The 22,808-nt window shown below is 34.4% G+C and overlaps 1 protein-coding gene across 2 annotated transcripts in view; it reads left to right on the top strand.

Annotated features, from left to right (window-relative positions):
* Positions 1-22,808, top strand: part of TECRL (trans-2,3-enoyl-CoA reductase like) — a 98,239-nt gene that overhangs the window by 8,018 nt on the left and 67,413 nt on the right. For both annotated transcript variants that reach the window (XM_036895227.2, XM_036895226.2), the window contains exon 2: positions 21,043-21,094. In XM_036895227.2, coding sequence (XP_036751122.2) covers positions 21,043-21,094 — 52 coding nt within the window. The remainder of the gene's footprint in view (positions 1-21,042; positions 21,095-22,808) is intronic.

Below are 22,808 nucleotides of genomic sequence, written 5' to 3'. Positions count from 1 at the left end.
AAGAAGTTAAAAACAAGTACAGAGGCCTGAGGAATTCCAACATGAAAGGTTTTAAGTAAAGGGAAGGTGAAGAAGGAAAATAAGGAGAAGTTTCCAGAGAGACAGAAGAAATATGGGAAATGCTGCATTACAGATGCCTAAGAAAGAATATTTGAGATCGGTGGAGATAAATGCAGCTAGAGAAATATATGTATTCCATGTGTAAGTGCTGTAGTGTTCCTTTTTGAATTTAACTAGAACACGTTAGGCACAGTGATTTGGAGAAAAGTCTAGTTTGGAGTGGGGAGTAACAACTAGTGAAAATAAGATATTTGAGTTTCCTGGAAGACCTTCCTTTTTAAGTACCAGAAGTCTTGAAAAACTTGTCCCATTTTCTTCATTCTTCAATCCTATACTGATTCTCATGTTGTCCAGTTCACATACCTGGGATTATCTTCTACCTCTTCTCCATTACTCCATGTTTCAACATTCTATACAACTCACCCATGCCAAAAGAATCTTCTAATTTCCTTTCTTCGAGTTTTGACAACTCCTTTGTGTGCCACATTTGATCTCCTATAAGCAGATGTGTTTCTAGTCCTAGTGATACTTGAAATCTCCATTATATACATTACACAACCTAGCAGTTGGGAACAAGCATTTGTAAACTGTCATAACAAATTGAAGGAATAATCTTATGCTTGTCCAATGAAATAACTTCTTTTTAATGAGAAATGAATTTGGTTATATCAGTATTTCATTTTTTTCTAGTAATTTATTTTCATTTTATTTTACAAATGTAAAAGTAGACATGACAAAGTAGAAAAAAATTTTGAATGATACTTTATCCAATATAGTTTGGGAAGTACTAAACTAGATGACATGGAAATGACCTTTTCAATATCACCATAATTCCAACAGATCAAGTGGCCTCAATGCTATTATATAATAAATGTGTGTTGGATTCAAAATTAGAACATGTCATTTCCAGGCTCCTTTAAGTTTCATTCTAAAGATTGCATTTTCTTGACAGGCAAGATAGAATAATAACTTTCAAAGGTTTGTGTTGGAAACACAGAATGAATCTTACAACTAAAGTGACATATTTTTAGAACAATGAAGTGAATAACTCGTAATTTCCTTAGGAATTTAAAAGATGGGGCCAAAAAGAAATGCTAACCATTAAGGGAAGAACAGTAAGAGGGATATATTTAAAAAAGAGCCTGTTTCCTATTAAGTCAAGACTAAATGAAGAAAGTTAACAGAAGAACGTGTTTTAAAAAACCCATAAGACTTAGATACATTTTCTGTATAAAGAACCTAGCAGAGAAGAGGTGGCTATATCCAAAAGAGACATATAAAGGGGAGAGAGCTATATCTACTTTGTTATTCAAATTAGACAAATGATTACTTTATGAGTGACTACTATTCTTTAGATTATATGGAGTTGAAAATCACCCTGATATGCATGAGTCATGTTTGAAAGACAGATTACACATTTTAAAGCAAATTATAGTATGGGAAACAGCATACACAAGTTTCTAAGAAGACTGTGGAAATAATACTTTCATCCTATAGAGGTTTAGACACAAGGATGAGAAACTAAGCTGAATTCAGGAGAAGGAGCCACTCAAAAAGATCTTTAAAAATATATAGTACAATATGTCAGTATTAGTTGGGTAGAAAAAGCATACCAGGAGGAAGAATTAGCATATCAAAGATAAAGATGCTGAAAAGCAACAAGCAAGGTTTCTGGCCTGATGTAATTTAGTCCATGGTATGATGATGCAGAATGGAGCAAATTGAATAGATCATCTGATTGGGACTGATTAGGCCTAGCTGCTTTTCTAAGGCATTTGGACTTTTTCTTTTCTTTCACATCAGGGGGATAATATTTCCAGATCTACTGTTCAGAAAATTAAATCTGGCAACCATGTGGAAGATAGCATGGGTAGTAGAAGAGTACAAAAGAGAGTACAAATGAGAATTTTACAAAATTGAGAAGCAAGTCTTTTGTGAGCCTGTTCAGGACTGCCACATTGGGAGGCAAATGACATCATGGGGGTTTGCTTAGACTTTGAAGATACTCAGCCACTTCTCATGCTTACACAGCTTATGACATTGAGCAATGTCTTTAATTTACTTTCCCTTATATTTCATTGACACAAGTTATCTTTTTGTTTGACACCTAAACAAACAAAAAATTCCATAAGGAATTTCCTTAAGGAAATGACTATGGGCCAGAGCCTTGAATAAAGTAGGACACAAATAACAAAATAAAATTTACAAGTTTAATAATAATATGAAAATTCTCACATCAATTAAATATATATTAAATAACAATAAAATGAAGGATGGTTTAATACAATTTTCACACTGTAATAAAAAATCAAACTTAAATTATATTTTTTCTTATGCAAGTGTATATAATCCACGTTTGGGTAATATCTATGAAACAATTCAAATTAAATACAAATCTTGAGCACATCTCTAGGTCATACTTGAAACTAATAAAGTTAAAAGTTTTATATATTTTCTAATTAAATCTTTACTGAACACCATGTATGTAACAAAACAGAGTTATGCAGCAAATATTCTGTGCTTTATATCAAATGTCGTTATAGCCCACACAGGTAAGAGTGAGACAGACATCTATATCTGCATGCAATGGAATGGAATGTGGAATTATAGGGGAAAGGAATATGATATTCCTTTACCATTTTATTTGAGTTAAATTTAGTTTAACCAGGATTTTGCTGTTTGGATTTGTAATGAATTAAGGCAATCATTCTATATGTAAAACTGTTAGAAATTTGTCAAATTTTGTGGTGCACAGGGTGTCAGATGGCGAGCTGAGGTTCAACAGCAAACCAAAAGAGAAACTTAAATGGGGAAGTTTGTTACTCACAGGTCCTGGCGGAAGTATCCAGCAGGCCTTAAGGGTCTACCATGGGAGGTCAAGACAGAGTACAGACAGAGAGGGACATGGGATCTGGGCATATGCCTTTGTAGGGCCCATGGGTGGAGTGTTTTGGGGTTCACAGGCTAAGGCCAGTTTAGTTAATATGAACCGGAAGAGTAAAGTTTTGGTAAGCCCAGAGGGGTCTTACCTAAGGAGTATGAAAAGAGCAGGCATGGAGGCTGGGAAGACTTTTGATCATTAGAGTTACTGGGAAGATCATGTCACAAATGTACATTTACTTATGACTCTACGGGCTGCTATGTAGAACGTGCAATTGCATGAAGGGCTGTAGTCAGTTTAAGGTCACTGTGGACCCACTGGCCAAACAAAGCAGGTGCCAAGGCAGAAATACTGGGGAGCAACTTAGTGAGCCTCTCAACAAAATTTTAAGATGTGCATGTATTAATTACCAGAAAATTTATGATGAAGGAATTCTTAGTTTTTAGTGATCTAACAATTCAAACGAAAAAGATAAAGACTGTTTACATAATGTATTTCTGGGAAATAGTTTTGGTTTGATTTTTTTATGCTTTTGTGTGATTCCTTTTTTTTTTCGGAAATTAAAGGAAATTGCATTTTAGGCATATGCCTTGCTTGTCCACATAAATATTTTATTCGTACTTTTTGGTAGCCTGAAAAATAACTATAAAAATCATTTGCTAACTTGCTGCTGTGATCTGAATGTATACTTAAATGTAACACACTTTTTTACAGTTCCTTTTACTGACCTTACTACATGAGGTTATCTAGTGGCAACTTTCTTTCCTGCAATTTTTCCTTATATCATTAGTAACTAACAAATGAACAGTAATTTAAGGCAACATCAGGAAATAAATATTGCAGGGTTTTGGTGTATGTGTGTGTATATTTTAAATTACTTAAAGGAATCTGAGGGAACAATATTATAGCAAATGGAAACTGATATTTCTATCACATTAAACTTTTAATATCCTCACAATACATATTTGTGGACACACATTTATGCTCCCTGAGGTTTTCAGTTTGTGTTCTTAGAAACACAGGAGTGATAAAATTTATATTTTTGCTAGAATTTGTGTAATGACTGTATCTACGCTTCACACAGTGCTAAATTATACATAAGTGTGATCTTAGATTTATGTATATTTACACTGCAGCTTACTTCCTACTGTGAAAACTATGCTATTTGTAGGGCCATATGATAAGAGCTCAAAGGTTTGAAGTCAATCATTGTTGGGAGGTAGATTACCTTTAAAATGCTTTCAGTTGATTATTGCCACATACCTTTAAGAGTATCTTGCAGGGCCATAATTCTAGAACAATACCTGTATTCCTCTTCCCTCTCTCTCTCCTTCCTTCCTGTTTTTTTTTCTTTATATACATTGAAGAATACCAATCTTCCCACTGGTAGGCATTATAACAGACCCTGGGAAGAATAGCATGAAAACTAAACCAAACCAAAGAAAATATGTTCCTTTCTCTTCAGATGTTCACCATAGTGTGATGGATAATCACACGTAAATAGTCCAACACGAGATCATAGAACACACGCTAAAACAGAGTTATGAACAAGGTGCTGCCTGAGCCCAAAGGGTTGATTTCTTTTCTAGGTAAGACGTTGAGAGAGGCTTGAGAAATCTCTTCCGGTCATAAACACCCCCAGCACACTGAGGGATCAGCCTGGGGATATCATTAACAGTAAAGGGCAATCTCCTAAAGGGGAAATTACCTCCTCTAAATGCCTTCCATCCTCTGCCCTTCAGGCTGTCACTGACAGCATATTGCTGTAGAGACACCTCTGGAGAATTCAGGGAGGAAGGTAAAGATGAATTCCCTACCCACTTAAGCATTTCAAATGTACAAACTTTTCAGGCTCCATACCATTAGTATGTTATATTTTATTAGTAGATTTTTAAACTGACAGTCATCAAATAATTTTCAATCCCTGTTGACCTACTGGGATGTAATTATGTGAGTATACCTCTTGGTCACCACATGAAGCCTGTGCATGTCACACTCATTTATTTCCCTAAAAGAAGTTAGTTCTCTTTTAAGACAGATTTCCTTTGAACTGCCTAATACATATAGATAACAGACATTTTACTTGAAAATTGATCTTACTCTTAAATCAAGAAATCTTTACCTCTGCCTTCCTATAAACTCATCATTCTAACATCATTTTGTGAAGAGTGAATTAATTCTGACCTGTCCTTTCTTATTATTGTAGCTTAAGTTTTCTCAGTATACTTTCTAATGCCTCCAAAATAAACATTTAATATTATTTCATTTGTAGATGTTTCTGACTTTTAAATTATTGGTTACTGATTTTTTAAAAATAAAAGTGTTCTGTAATTAATCATTTAACAAAACCTTTGATGAATTACTGACTGTCTAATTGATTTCTTTATCTGTCAATACTAGTTTATGTGACATTGAATATATATTTATTATTTGCTTCAAAAAAATCATTTAATAAAGTCATATTATAATCTGAATTTAATTTAATCAGGATTTCAACATAGAATCTGATACATTATTTGGATGATGTGTTACTCATTTTTTACAGATAGAAAAGTTTCAAAATCTCTCACTCTAAAATTTCTGAGAAACTACTTTTATCTTAAGAGCTATTTTATAGATTTCTTTTAACTTTTTACATGACAAGAACATAGCAAAACAGCCAGAAGCCCTGAGCTATTGATTACTAAATTAAAATCTGGTTCATTAAAGTGGAAAGAAAAAGTAAAATATTTTTTATAGTCATAAAAAATTCATAAATCTATTTATTTGCTTTCAGTTTTCAATCAGCCTTACTGCCATTGCACAGACATAATGTCTTCCTAGGTCTTTTTGGTAATAGAATCCCTATAATTTAATGTCCCATGTATGTCATAGTTTAAGTATGAAAGTACAGTTTGGTTAAAACATCTAATTTTCAAGCCAGCTGTTCTTTGGGTTATGCTATGCTATAGCAGGAAAAAAATCTGGAATCAAAGTTTAGCTTTGCTTCTGTATACAAAGGCACCCATTTCCCCTTTGCCTGATTATGTCTCTTATAATTACACACAGTGCTCACTATCAAAACAGTCCTAAAAGGAGGGAGTTGCCTAAATGTTGAGGACAAATTCTCTCATAAAAGTGCAACACACACAGTGACATTTGAAAAGCAGTGCAACCATTTTTCAGTGGCTAGCACTATGGAGTGGCATTTATGAGGGCAGTGAGACAAGGTGCAGAAATAATTGTAGCACCTATCTCTGTAATTTGATGTTAAACTATTCATTAGTAATGTGAAGTTCCTGAAGTTGGTTTCCTCCCAATTCTTTTTGCTTGAAAGTCATTTCACAATTTCCCTATTATAAAATTGTAACATAAATCTTGAAGTAGGTAAAAATAAATGTATGATTATCACTTCAAAATTTGAAACAATCTCTGATGTTTTAGAGGTCATTTTAAATTGGGATCTATCAAGGGAATCAGGTATGAGGTCCCTTCACATTAACAGATTTAATCGAGTTATCTAAAACAAACAAAAAAATCTACTACTTTTTGAATATAGATAATATACAATAAATAACAGGGGATTTGGATTGAAGATGGCAGTGTGGGAGGTGAGACAGAGGCTTCCTCCTAAAACCACATATAATACAAAAATATAATTAATACAACTAATAATGAAAGAGCAACAGGAGAGAGGACTGAGCCAACTGCATATACCTGGAGAAAAGAATAAACCTCATGGAACAGGGTAATGTACCAAAGCCATGGCCAGGTGGGACCCAAGACCTTCCCCCACCCCAACTCACTGGCAGGAAGAAGAGAAATGGAGCGGGGAGGGAGTAGAGGCCTGGGACTGCTGAACACTTAACTTTGGAGATCTTCTCTGGGAGCACAAACATACATTTCATGGTGCTTACATGGTACTCTCATGATTAGGGGGTTGGAAAGTTAGGAAAGGCAAAATTCCTGAAGAGACTGAGATTCCAGCTGCTTGTGGAAAGCAGGGATCTATATCTGGCTGTGCTGGGACAAAAGAAAGGCAGGAAGTCTGAGAGACTTCCTAACATGGAAGCTCTTAGCAAGAGGGCTATTAAAGGGGCAAGAATTGCACAGAACTCACTGCTCAAGAGAAAGGACAGGTAGACAAAATTGTCTGGGTACACTCTGCAAAACAGGTTGGGAGCTTTCATGATCTTCAGGTACTCCACCTCCCTGGCTGGCTGCACAGCTCCAAGGACCCCCTCTATGATATGCAGACTACTGCACCTTTCTCCTGGCCAGACCCACCTGGCCCGCAAAGCAGAAAACCCTACTCTGGCATTAGGCCAGCCAGAGGGAAGATCTGTCTACAGCAACTACAAATGCAAAGCATAGAGGCTTAAACCTGTGTGCTCAGCCAACTGGTTCAGGCAGTGGAGACAGGCATAGAAGCTGGGAAGCAGGAAACAGCTCTTTTCTTCCCCCAGGCACCAATACCACTCCCCTACAACCTCCAATATTGCTTCAGGGGCTGAGCCGCTCCAGAGAGAAGAGATTCTGGGCACTAGAGGGTGCCATATACAAATATAAAACACCAAAGAAACCTGATTCAAAGTAAAATTATGAATACAACTCCTGAGAAAGATTTAAATGACATCAACCTCATCACTCTTTCTGAAAGGGAGTTCAAAATAAAAATCATTAACATGCTCATGGAGGTACAGAAAAATATTCAAGAACTCAGGAATGAATTCAAGTCAGAGAGGCAATCATTGAAGAGTACAATGGAGGATATTAAAAGCAGATTAGATACAGTGGAGGAGATGAAAAATGAAATAGAAACTAGAGAAGATGAAAACAAGGAAGCTGAGGCACAGAGAGGAAAAAGGATCTCTAAGAATAAAAGAATATTGAGAGAACTGTGTGACCAATCCAAACGGAACAATATTCACATTATAGAGATACCAGAAGAAGAAGAGAGAGAAAAAGGGATACAAAGTGTCTTTGAGAGGTAATTGCTGAAAACTTCCCTAATCTGGGGAAGGAGATCGTCTCTCAGGCCATGGAGATCCACAGATCTCCCAACACAAGGGACCCAAGGAAGACAACACCAAGACATATAGTAATTAAAAAGGCAAAGATCAAGGATAAGGACAGACTATTAAAAGCAGCCAGAGAGAGAAATAAGATCACATATGAAGGAAAGCCCATCAGGCTATCATCAGACTTCTCAGCAGAAACCTTATAGGCCAGAAGGGAATGGCATGATGTGCTTAATGCCATGAAGCAGAAGGGCCTGGAACCAAGATTACTTTATCCAGCAGATTATCATTTAAATTTGAAGGAAGGATTAAACAATTTCCAGAGAAGCAAAACCTGAGAGAATATACCTCCTACAAACCGTCTCTATAGTATATTTTGGAGGGACTGCTTTAGATGGAAGTGTTCCTAAAGTTTAATAGCTGTCATGAGAGGTAATAAAACCACAGTAAAGAAAGTAGAACAGTTAATTACTAAGCAAATGCAAAATTAAATTAACTATCCCCAAAGTCAATCAGGGGATAGACAAAGAGTACAGAATATGATACCTAATATGTAAAGAATGGAGGAGGAAGAAAAAGGAGGAGAAAAAGAAAAGAACCTTAAGATTGTGTTTGTAACAGCATCTTAAGTGAGTTAAGTTAGACTCTTAGATAGTAAGGAAGTTAACCTTGAACCTTTGGTAACCACGAATCTAAAGCCTGCAATGGCAATAAGTACTTACCTATCGATAATCAACTTAAATGTAAATGGACTGAGTGCACCAATCAAAAGACATAGAGTCAATGAATGGATAAAAAACAAGACACATCTATATGCTGTGAACAAGAGACTAACTTTAAACCCAAAGACATACACAGATTTAAAGTGAAGGGATGGAAAAAAATATTTCATGCAACTAATAGGGAGAAAAAAGCAGGAATTTCAATAGTTGTATCACACAAAATAGACTTCAAAACAAAGGAAGTTACAAGAGACAAAGGACACTACATAATGATAAAAGGGTCAGTCCAACAAGAAGATATAGCTATTATAAATATCTGTGTGCCCAAAACAGGAGCACCTACATATGTGAAACAAATACTAACAGAATTAAAAGGGGAAGTAGAATGCAATGCATACATTCTTGGAGACTCCACCACTCCACTTACTCAGAAAGACAGATGAACCAGACAGAAAATAAGTAAGGAGAAAGAGGCACTGAACAACACATTTGAACAGATGGACCTAACAGACATCTACAGAACTCTACACACAAAAGTGGCAGAATACAAATTTTTCTCAAGTGCACATGGAACATTCTCAAAAATAAATCATACACTAGGCCACAGAAAGAGCCTCAGTAAATTCAAAAAGATTGAAATTGTACTAAACAGTTTCTCAGACTACAAAGGTATGAAACTAGAAATAAATTATACACACAAAAAAGAAAAATACCACAAACACATGGAGGCTTTACAACATGATCCTACATAACCAATGGATCAATGATCAAATAAAAACAGAGATCAAGCAATATATGGAGACAAATGACAACAATAATTCAACACCACAAATTCTGTGGGACTCAGCGAATGCTGTGATAAGAGAAAAGTATATTGCAAAACAGGCCTACCTCAGGAAAGAAGAACAATCCCATATGAACACTCTAAACTCACAATTAAACAAAACTAGAAAAAGAAGAACAAATGAGGCCCAAAGTCAGTAGAAGAAGGGACATAATAAAGATAAGAGGAGAACTAAGTAAAATCGAGAATAAAACAATAGAAAGAATCAATGGAAGCAAAGGCTGGTTCTTTGAGAAAATAAACAAAATAGATAAACCCCTAGCCAGACTTATCAAGCAAAAAGAGAGTCTACACACATAAACAGAATCAGAAATGAGAAAGTAAAAACCACTACGGACACTACAGAAATACAAAGAATTATGAGAGAATGCTTTGAAAAAATTATATGCTAACAAACTGGATAACCCAGAAGAAATGGATAACTTTCTAGAAAAATACAAACTTCCAAGGCTGAACCAGAAAGAAACAGAAAATCTAAATAGATCATTTGCAACAAAATTGAACTGGTAATAACAAAAACTACCTAAGTACAAAACTCCTGGACCAGAGGGCTTCACTGCTGAATTTTATCAAACATTTAGTAAAGACCTAATACCCATCCTTCTTAAAGTTTTGCAAAGAGTAGAAGAAGAGGGCATACTTCCAAACTCATTCTATGAGGCCAGCATCACTCTAATACCAAAACCAGGCAAAGACATCATGAAAAAAGAAAATTACAGACCAATATTCCTGATGAATGTAGATGCAAAAGTACTCAATAAAATATTAGCAAACCAAATTCAAAAATACATCAAAAAGATCATACATCATGACCAAGTGGGATTAATCCCAGGAATGCAAGGATGGTACAATATTTGAAAATCCATCAACATCATCCAGCACATCAACAAAAAGAAGGACAAAAACCACATGATCATCTCCATAGATGCTGAAAAAGCATTTGACAAAATTCATCATCCATTCATGATAAAATCTCTCAACAAAATGGGTATAGAGGGCAAGTACCTCAACATAATAAAGGCCATATATGACAAACCCACAGCCAACATTATACTTAACAGCGAGAAGCTGAAAGCTTTTCCTCTAAGATTGGGAACAAGACAAGGATGTGCACTCTCCCCACTTCTATTCCCCACAGCACAAAGAAATAAAAGGCATCTAGATTGGCAGGGACAAAGTTAAACTGTCCCTGTTTGTAGATAACATGATATTGTACATGAAAACCCTAAAGACTCCACTCTAAAACTACTAGATCTAATATTTGAATTCAGCAAAGTTGCAGGGTACAATATTAATATGCAGATATCTGTTGCATTCCTATATACTAATGATTAAGTAGCAGAAAGAGAAATCAGAAAAACAATTCCATTTACAATTGCATCAAAAAGAATAAAATACTGTGGAATAAATGTAACCAAGGAAGTGAAAGACCTATACTCTGAAAACTACAAGACACTCATGAGAGAAATTAAAGAAGATACCAAAAAATGGAAACACATCCCATGCTCATGGATAGAGAGAATTAATATTTTCAAAATGGCTTTCCTGCATAAAGCAATCTACAGATTTAATGCAATCCCTATTGGAATATCAACAGCATTCTTCAATGAACTAGAGCAAATAGTCCTAAAACTCATATGGAACCACAAAAGTCCATGAATAACCAAAACAATCCTAAGAAGGAAGAATAAAGCAGGAGGAATTATGCTCCCTGACTTCAAGCTCTACTGCAAAGCCACAGTAATCAAGGCAATTTGGTACTGGCACAAGAACAGACCCATAGACCAATGGAACAGACTAGAGATCACAGATATAAACCCAAGCATATATGGTCAATTAATATATGACAAAGGGGCCATGGATATACAATGGGGAAATGACAGCCTCTTCAACAGCTACTGTTGGCAAAACTCAACAGCTCCATGTAAAAGAATGAAACTGGATTATGGTCTAATCCCATATACAAAAGTAAATTCGAAATGGATAAAAGCACTGAATGAAAGTCATGAAACCATAAAACTCTTAGAAGACAACATAGGCAAAAATCTCCTGAATATAAGCATGAGCAACTTCTTCCTGAATGCATCTCCTCGAGCAAGGGAAACAAAAGCAAAAATGAACATGTGGGACTACATCAAACCAAAAAGTTTCTGTACAGCAAAGGACACCATCAATAGAACAAAAAGGCGCCCTACAGTGTGGGAGAATATATTTGTAAATGACATATCTGACAAGGGGTTAACATCCAAAATATATAAAGAACTCACAGGCCTCAACACCCAAAAAGCAAATGACCTGATTAAAAAATGGGCAGAGGATATGAAGAGACAGTTCTCCAAAGAAGAAATTCAGATGGCCAACAGACACATGAAAAGATGCTCCACATCACTAATCATCAGGCAAATGCAAATTAAAACCACAATGAGAGATCACCTCATGCCGGTAAGGATGGCCAGCATTGAAAAGACTAAGAACAACAAATGCTGGTGAGGATGCAGAGAAAGGGGAACCGTCCTACACTGCTGGTGGGAATGTAAACTTGTTCAACCACTGTGGAAAGCAATATGGAGGTTCTTCAAAAAACTAAAAATAGAAATACCATTTGACCCAGGAATCCCACTCCTTGGAATTTACCCAAAGTATACAACTTCTCAGATTCAAAAAGACATATGCACCCCTATGTTTATTGCAGCACTATCTACAATAGTCAAGATATGGAATCAACCTAAGTGTCCATCAGTAGATGAATGGATAAAGAAGAAGTGGTACATATACACATTGGAATACTATTCAGCCATAAGAAAGAAACAGATCCTACCATTTGCAACAACATGTATGGAGCTGGAGGATATTATGCTCAGTGAAATAAGCCACGTGGAGGAAGACAAGTGCTAAATGCTTTCCCTCATTTGTGGAGTATAACAATGAAGCAAAACTGGAGGAACAAAATGGCATCAGATTCAGAGACTCCAAGAAGAGACTAGTGGTTGCCAAAGGGGAGGGTTTAGGAGGGCTGGTGGGGAGGAAGGAAGAAAGGGATTGAGGGATATTATGTTTAGTACACATGGTGTGGTGGATCACTGGGAAAATAGTGTAGCACACAGAAGGGACATAGTCAATCTGGGTCATCTTGCTACACTGATGGGCAGTGACTGCATTGGGGTATGGGTGGGGACTTGATAATATGGGCAAATGTCATAACCACACTGTTTTTTCATGTGAAACCTTCATAAGAGTCTATATCAATAGTACCTTAATAAAAATTTTTAAAAGAAATAAAAATAAAAAATAAGTAAATAACAGTAACTTTCAGGTTAAACTAGGTAATGACTCCAAATAATCAATGATGTACAGTAACAAAGGTTTATTTCTGCCTCATGTGGCATTCCAATGAATGGTCGCTTTGTTCTGAGCTTTATTCTAGAACCAGCTTGATAAGCAGCTCTTGTCCTTGTCATTATCAATGTCATGTAAGTCTCCAAGTAAAGTGAACAGAGAGGTGGTATTTCTTAGTCCGTTTGGGCTGCTATAATAAAGTGCCTTAGACTGGGTGGCTTATAAACAACAGAAATTTATCTCTTACAGTTCTGGAGGCTAGAAGTTCAAGATTAGGGTACCAGCATGATCAGGCTTGGTTAAGATCCTCTTCCAGGTTTCAGACTGCAATCTTATTCTATCTAGAGGATTAGACTGGAGTCTCTTTCATAAAGGTACTAATTCATGAGAGTTCCACCCTTATGATCTGGTTACCTCCAAAAGGCCCACTTTCTAATATTATCACATGGGGGGGGTAGGCTTTCAACATATAAATTTTGGGAGGTACAGACACTCAGTCCATAATAGCTGGTGAACCACATCCTGGCTCTTAAAATTTCTGCTTGGACATTGGTCAATCAACCTGTGCCATGCTTGAGTCTAACATGGTGGAGATAACAAAATATTCCCTCTGAAAGACTGATGCAGGGAGGGAAACAAATATTTTGAACAATTATAAATTACTGGAGTAAGCAAAGTTATTTACTCCAAAATTTATGTGCTAAAGTTCATTCGCTTTAATCATATACAGAGTCCCAAATTCTCATTCAAATCTATTAATCGGTTTGCTTAGTTGGAAAAATCTTAGCTACATTTTTTTTAAGCCGAAAAGACAAGTGAGACCTGTAGCAAGAGAGGGCATGGACGAGTTCAAAAAAGAAGAGCCAGAGCTTCCAGAACATGTACTCATCGTGGCATAAGCCGGAAGCTCCCAGATGGATATGTGAAAACTCGTAATGCCCTTTAAGACCTAAAGCCTGAAATGGACACCCTGCTTCTTCTGTCCACTTTCTATTGCCCAAAGCAACCAAAGTTCTGAGTCCAACATAACCAGCATCACATCCTACAGAAGAGAAGATGAGGGATAAAACAAATATTTGCTAAAACAATCTAATTTGCCACAGATCTTCAATTTCCAAGAACAATTTCAATTATCCTTCTCTTGGTAGGGCAATAAATAAAGTATATTTTAGAGAAAACACAATTTAAATTGAATTGATTAAAATACTTGGTGTTTACAGAAGTAGGTAAAATTCTACATTTTTAGAAAACTAGCTACAAATAACAACTAAATTTCCCAAGAGAGTCTCTATATCTTGGAATAGAGATTTCCTTGAGTCATCAGCAGAATAAATTTCACATTTTAAGATTTTATGCATGAGTTTTGTCATGCGGTTTCTTTATTTGGCTGAAATTCATATTAACTACATGGTGTATCTTTCAAAAACAAATACTAAATATTTTGAATACTAAGGTTAAACAAGTTTATAAATCACTAATAGTTTCAAGATTTGTTACAAAACTAAATGGATGACATATTTCACAGTGTACCATGTTAGTTTCATTTTTGCATATAGAATTTGAAATTTGAGTGTATTCTTTTAAGTTGAAGTTAATCAAAATATCTCTTTAATACCATCCGTAGAAACAAAAGTAAACGAATTATACAACAGAGTTAACACCTAAGGTGATTTACAAACTTGATGTTAGTCTTTAAAAAGTAAATATCATGCTCCTGAATTTGTTTGTAGTAATCTGTACAATGAAATGATTGAACTATGTATTTCTTTTTCTTTCTAAATAATATGTTTAATAGTTGTTTACTACTTTAGTGTACTCAAAAACTTAGTATCTTTAAAAAAAGTCATTTATTTATCTCAAAGTTTAAGTAATCCTAAGTGTTAATTTCACCAGGCTTTATTTTATTCTTAAAAATATACATTTAACTCTGTGGTCTTTATGATTTCATCCAGTCCTAAAATTCTAAGCTAGGTTGTCGAACACATATTATAAAAATATTCCAGAAAGAATATTCACTATGGACAATTTTGTGTTCTTAAAAATCTAAATTATTTTCCAATTTATAAAATATTTCTTCCTAGTTTATGTTTTAGAGTTTCAAATTCTAATCTCAATTTTAATTTTTCTTTCACATTTTCAATATGTTATGATTTTAAGTTATAAGATAGAAAACAAGCATACAAAAATAGCCACTTATTTCAGTAAACAATGCATAGCTCACTACTTTCACACTAAACAGAGATAAAATGGCTTGGTAATATATTCTAGACACTAATAGTTAATTTTATTGAAGGATTACAAAAATTAAATACTAGTTTTATAGCACTTATTGAAATTGTATTTATTTTTGTCCACAATGTTAAAATGATATCAAAGCTATGCAAAAATTATATATGTAAAATTAGATATTCAGTGTCATAGTTACCCCATACTTTTCCCCTCTATTTCTTAATGTGTATATATATAATATTTATATAATATATAACTATAATTAGGAAATCAATAATATGTAGGCTGTACTCCCAAATAAAAGTTACATGATTTACTGGGGATAAAGTATTTATAAAAGAGCACATTATTCAGATGAATGTATCTTTGAAACTTTCTAGAGGGAATATCTAAGGGATTACTTATATGTCAGTGTTTATTTTTTTGTTGAACTGAAAAGGCAAATGTGTTACTGCAGCATGTAAAGACCATTTGTCATGGTACAAACATCTGAAATATATAAACTGTGTATATATACATAATATATTAGTTTAATATAATAACTCATTTTAAATAATTCACTATAGTATATAAATATATAAAACTGATATGGTATAAAATAATTCTCAATTTCTTAAATAGTAAATGAAATTCAATTAAATTTAAATCATTTAAACCTTATAAAAACTGATATCTCTGCATATCCATAGGGTCATGTCAATTGTATTTACAGTGAAAATTCTTGATATTTTATAACATACCAAATAGATTCTGAATTTGTAGAAGTATTTTTATATGGATTGCTTATTTAAATTTTAGTAACAATCTGAAGAGTACTTAGAGTAAAATTATATTTGTTTATGCAGAAAAGTCATTGTCCATTCTGATAAAATTATTGCAACAAATATTCTATTTGGCAAAATCTTCTAATGGAAATTCTTAGAGGCATATTTCCCATTTTCCTAAATTAATAAATCTTAAAACCTGATTCCTTAGGCTAGTACTCTGTGTGGAAGAAAAAGCTCTTGACAATTAGGAGCCCTGCCCTGGATATTTGTGTGTGTGTGTGTGTATGTGTGTGTGTGTGTGTGTGTGTGTGTGTCTGTATTTTCACACCTCTATCTCTAATCATTTCTCTTCAATTTATCTTTTATTCTGTTTCTTTCTGTGTCTTTACTAGTTGACATTTCATTTTTTAACCAAGTTTACTGACAATGTTTGGTTTGCACATTACAATTACTCTGTCAAATGAATTTCAAGTGGTTGTTCTTCACCACTTAATTTTCGTTTCTCTAAACAGGCTACACAGTATTCTGGAGACATCTGTTCACTTCAAAGATTCATTAGAAAGCAGCTAAAATATAGTTTTAAAAAGTAGCAGTAGTACAAAAGAATTTTTTTTCTGAAATATCTTTGTATACAGCACATTCAAGCAAATCCTAGATTTCGCTTGAAAGTGAAAAGGTTTTTCTAAGCTCATCGAGTTAAATGTTGGATAAAGTACTAATGACCCAAAATTCAACTAGAACAGTTGCAATTTAAAAGTAAATTTTGATTCAATTAACAAACACCAGTTACCTTGTCTACTTGACATTTTAAGATTAAGATTAATTTCCTCCGATGAGAAAGAAACATTAATGAAGAGAATTTCCGATTACAGATGTTGTAATACTCATTTTTCCCATCTGCACAATTAATTGTGATTTATAAAAGTGAATAAATTATTCTGATGATAGCTTGTCCTTTTTAAGAGGTTGTAAAACTTGCTAAAAAGTAGAAGTTATTATGAATAAACTTCCTGATGAAGCTACAGAGACATCGGTTTAGTAATCAGAAAGTCTGAAATGCTCTGTTAATTATCATCTTTTCCTCTCTTTGTGCTCTGAGTACAACTGAAGTACTGAAAGAGTTGATCAAGCACAGTCTGGTGGCTAATTGAGCAACGCTGTCTGAATCATTTAATGGTTAATTATTTTTGCCTGCTGTATTTAACTAAAATTGCTCCAGAAAGGGCAGTTCTCAAAGATTTATTCAAAATCAGCACTTTTCTAACATATGAAAGTCAAATGTAATTTTCAAAACTAAAAAATAATTTTAAAAGTTTGCTGAAAGCTTGTAATAACAATCCAGTCCCACATGTAGGCTTCTTTTAAGAGAACATTATCTTCGTTTTGAAAGTTTGCAAATTCAGAGAAAAAAGTACATTGTCATTTAAATTATTCTATCTTGAAGAAAAGCATACATTTTTCTAAAGAAATCTGCTCTAGAAACACTTTTCATATCAGATTAAAGAACTGCCTATTTTCACATGACTTTGCACTCACAGCTATATTTTTTATTTCAACAAAAGTGACTTAAACTTGGTTACATGTCTGTTAGTCGGGGAAGAGGAAATCTCAGGGCAAAATACCTCCACAAGCCAAAATCAGTCAAAGAGAGAAATAAAGTTTAAAACCCGTTTATTGCTCACTTCTGCAGTCTCCGGCCATCTTTCTTCTCTGCTCCAGCAGCCACCACACTGGCCGTCCCCCTCACCTCGCAGGTACAGATAAGCCCTCTGTTGCCCAGGTAATCACCCATTGATATGGAGATGAAAGATGCAAATGCACTAAAGCCATACTTCGTTCCACCTCTGAATGCCTATTGATATGCAGATATACTAAAGCCAGGTGAGATATTCTGGAAATGTTTCAATTTTACCCACAAACCACCCTTCCAGAAATCTCGCCTTACAATTTTCTCGATCCCCCTCTTCCGACCAATCTAGTAACATGCAATAGCAATAGCAATAAAATCTTGATTATCCTCAAGCCAGAGGATTCAGCCTATGTAAATTAAGTAAATGTACTTTACAGCACAATCTCTCACTAAACACAAAATACGTTTCTATACTTGTTTACTCATTCCTAAACTGCTAGATTGCTCACAAAACTTGTACCAAACATTTTAGACAAAGTTAAGCCTTTCTTTAAGCATTTTTTTCTCAACAACAGCAACACAATCATAATTCTCAAGCCAGAGGATTCAGCTAGGTTCAAAGTCCCATGCAGATTAAGTCCAAAGCTCATCCATTCCAGGCATCATGTGGCAGCTGCAGCCAGGGGGCGAATCCAAGACACAAAGACCGTAGAAGCAAATAACCGTGATTGTTGGGGGCCAATTTGCTGTTATTACAGGAATACACAGAAGGCCAGCTTCCAGGCCTTTTCCCCAAGATGCTAGAAGAGCCAGCCATCACTGATCCATGTGTTGAAATGTCCAGGGCCACGTCCGTTCTACTCCTAATTACTAAACCCATCCTTGCAACACATGTCCAATAAAGTGGGTACCTGGATTGCTCTCAGTAACTGGCGACCAACCATAGGCTGCAGAGAGATGCTCTAGGCCTCTCTTGGTGGTTTGCTGATCTGCACAACGTGCAGGGCACTCCTTCCAGGCTCAGCTGACTTCTTCAAAGGTGAGAGGGAAGCCCCACAGACAGGCCCACATTGTCTTCTGAGGTGTCTGTGCCACGCCACTCCGTGGCCTTTGGGTCCAGTCTCGCACCCACCCCGCGATGGGATAGGAGGTTATTACTGTGGTCGGAGCTGTTCTGGCGATGGGCTCTATAGCCAGCAAGGCATGGTACACAGCAGTCAGTTGCTTCAAGGTAACCCCAACCTCTGCTCCTTTCCATGGTTGTGGCCAGGCTCCATCCAGCAGCAAGAGCAGCAGCAGTGGCAGAAACAGTAGCCTTAGGCTCGGGACACGGGCCAGGGTCAGCATGGCCAGCAGTGGTGGTGGCGCCTCCACAACCACACGAGTGTAGATGCATGTCCCTCGGCACGAGCGCCACTTCTCCCCTCCCAAAGGTCACACCCATTATGACAGATTTTGGGTTCACAGGAATCCTGCCAATACTATGCCAATTATTAGTTAGGGGAGAGGAAATCTTGGGGCAAAATACCTCTACAAACCAAAATCAGTCAAAGGGAGAAATAAAGTTTAAAACCCGTTTATTGCTCACAAACTGCAGTTCCACGCAGTCTTTCTTCTCTGCTCCAGCAACAACAACGCCGCACCCACTCCTCCCCCTCACCTCTCAGGTACAGATAAGCTCTCTGTTGCCCAGGTAATCACCCATTGATATAGAGATGAAAGATGCAAATGAACTAAAGCCATACTTTTTTCCACCTGAATGCCTATTGATATGCAGATATACTAAAGCCAGGTGAGATATTCTGGAAATGTTTCAATTTTACCCACAATGTCATATGGTGTACTGCATACTGAAACACAAAAAACTACAGTAAACGAGGTCATTGTCCTCAAGGACCTCATAGGTGGTTGGAATAACCAAAGCATAAGCAGAAGATAATGTGCCTTCATAAAGTGGTAGCAAACCCTGATTGAGGAGTTACTGCTTAAAAAAATTATTTGTTTTTCCATGGCCCTTGAAATAACTGATAGACCAGTACTTGTACTGGAGAAAGCATGTAAATATTAGGCATCCTATAAAAGATCTCTGTGATCATAGAAAAGGCTTCATACAAAGGAAGTAACATATGAAAGTGCTTGCAATGAAGTAACAGTGAGATAAGACAATGAACACTTTTAAGCCACATTTTTTAAATGTTCAAATATGAAAGTTCAATAATCAAAATGAAATGGTATGTTAAATATAAGTATTTGTAATCCTTTCCAAAAACCATTTTTCAAATATTTCTAACACTACAGAGAATAGCACTGCTATGAAATATTTGAAAATTTCATACAGAATTCATTAGGGTCCTTTTGCTATTTACAGGATCATACCAGTGGGAATTAATATTGTTCTTAAGTGCTTAATTCTTAGAACTTTCTTATTTTTGAACCATATACACTGAAGAAATCAGAAAAAAAATTCTGAATGGTATATAGCATATTCTTATTTATAGATGCAATATGGTAAAATGTATTTATTGTTTTAACTTTAATACATAATGCAATATTAAATATAACAATAAGAACTTCCTGGAGTATTATTATTTGCCATCCATTTATGCACTTTTATTTTTCATTTCACCCACCCAAAACACCTATAAGAAGACATTATTGGAGCAATAAAATAAAATAAATTATGTGCACAATATTGTTTACATGCTTAGACAAGGGAAATACATTTTTGTTAATGATCATGAAAATATCTTTTCATGTAGACTTTGAAGGATTGTTGGGTTTTCATAAGCCAATGGAAGGGGCCAGAGGTGGAGAGGGATTTGTTTTACAAGGTTGTTATGAATAGAGTCAGAAAATCAAAAAGTAATTTAATGGCTTGAGGTTTTTGACTAGAACTCTTACCCCCATACATTTTGCAATTTCAATGAAGAAACATTTATTTTATTCATTTTATTAAAACTAGATATAGTTAATTTTAGTAGATTAGGACAAAATAATTGGTCAAACCATTATACACTTTAAGAATCCAAATAATATACGTAACACGGATTTTGATGAATTTATAGTATTTCTGGTTGGAGTTTTAAATATATAGTATTTAAAACTAGGGGGTGTGGATCAGATCTTTTTTTTCATTATACTCTGAAGTAAACGCTTCCTTCTTTTGTCCATATAAATCAATTTCATATATTCAGGCTCATCTGCTATAAACTCTTCCTTTCTATCCTGTGAATTTACCCATACTTAAATTGATAATCTCACTGGTTTGGAAACCAGCAATTGAATTTCATGGGTAATAGAAAATTCAAAAATATATTTTAGAGATAAAAGTTTGGATGAACTTGCATAATAACTCTTTTATTGTTCCATACAAATAAGAAATTTTAGAAAAAGATATATCGGTACAATGTTTCAAGGCTGTCAGACAGTAATGACTAAAAAGCTAAAAACAGCAATCAGGCTATTTTGTAATACTTTTACCTCTTAAACATATGTTTTCTTTCTGTACAAATATATAGCAAATAAATGAACACTTTTTCCTTCTAATCCTCTCCATTTGCTTTTCTTTTTCAGGTGACTCAAAAATCTACTATTCATGATGTTAAACAAAAATTTCACAAAACATGTAAGTTTTGTATATAATTTAGAATTTGTGTTACAGTTTTCTCTAATTGGTTTAAATTTATCTGTAGGAATAAGTTCAATATCATGGTAGAGTGTATGGAAACCATACTTTTACATGGAACTCAGAAATAATATTATACTAAATACTTCTTGGACCACAAACACTCTGAGGCTTTAATCTACAACATTCTTTTAGTATTCTAAGAAATACTAGTTAATATCAGAATGTTTTTCATTCTATCAGGAAATGTCCTATATGTGTAAGTCATTCATTGATACAAAGTATTTGTTTATATTTAAGCAAAATATTAAGCATGAGTTTTACTCCATGTGTTTGTTTATACTAGTCAAACCTCCTCCACATAGGATTTTGTTTTTATAGAATACATTGAAATTATACTATTTAATTTTATTAATAGCTATACTATTTAATTTTATTAATAGCTAAATTTACTTCGTTAAGATATCTCCTACTATTATTTGCTTGGAAATATTTATGTGAGATTTGTTTAAATTGGATTTTTATTTTTACAAATTTTTTTCAATAAAGTTTATCCATTAGTTAGTGAAAATGTCTATAAATTATTATGGAACTTTTTTTCAATGGGCTTTGATTTTAGACTAGTTTAAGATTCATAGCAAAATTGAGCTGAATATAGAGAGTTCCTATATGCTCCCTATCTCCACACAGGCACAGCCTTCCCACCAGCATTCCATATCAGAATCCCCAAATTCATAATTTACATTAGAATTCATTCTTGGTATTGTACATGTATGGGCTTCATTAAGGATATTTTCAAATTTTGATTTAGTTAAACAATATTTCTTTTCTAAAAATTTTCTTAAAGCTCACAATATATTAAACTGATAATATCTTAGACTAAAATCAGTAAAACAGTTTTATTATTATCATTTCTTTTAGGAAAAGTATGGAATATTTACTGAATACTTTCTGTATATATGACAATGGCTAGTTAAATGAAGGTAGAAGACATCCCATCAGCCTTCAAATTATAGTATTGAGGAAGACATAATACATGTATCTAAAAAATTATAAAAATAAACCCATATAGCTAACATATCTAAAATTTATAAATATTTAGGAAAAATCATTTTTAAAATTGTTAGTAGGAACAGAGAACATATACAGGATAAAATAGAATTATTTGAAATATGCTTAACCAGTTAAAAAATTCTTCAGGAAGGTGAGTTCTAATATTTTACCACAAAGATACATAGGATTTGGATATGAAGAAAAGAAACAGAAAGGGACTATAGTAAGGAAAAACAAACAGCAGAAGTGTAGACATCTGTCATGGATTGATTCTCTAACTTTCGGCATGATAATCAAATTCTCTGTATATTTTTGCCAGTATTTTCTAAATTCTTATAATTTTTACAAATACAAATCTGTAGCTTATCATAGAATGTATATGAACTGTCACCCTGGTTATTTACACAAGGATTTCCAGTTTATTTATATCCTAAATGCATTTCTTTTGCATTATTCCTATCTTCACATAAATATGAATCTTGTTAAAGTAGTATTTGAGTTGTCATTTTTGGAAAGATGTAGATAAGCTTTCTCCTAATTAAGTGGTTTCAGAAAGTTTAGATTGTAGTGAGAAGTGAGAAGACATTTGAAAATAACTTTTTTACTATAAAGAAGAAAAATGCAAGAAAAGAATTGCATTTAAATTAATGATAGCATAATA

The sequence above is a fragment of the Manis pentadactyla genome, chromosome 5, assembly GCF_030020395.1.
Source record: "Manis pentadactyla isolate mManPen7 chromosome 5, mManPen7.hap1, whole genome shotgun sequence".
In the NCBI taxonomy this organism is placed as follows: Eukaryota; Metazoa; Chordata; class Mammalia; order Pholidota; family Manidae; genus Manis; species Manis pentadactyla.
This window is presented reverse-complemented; position numbering and strand designations above follow the sequence as displayed.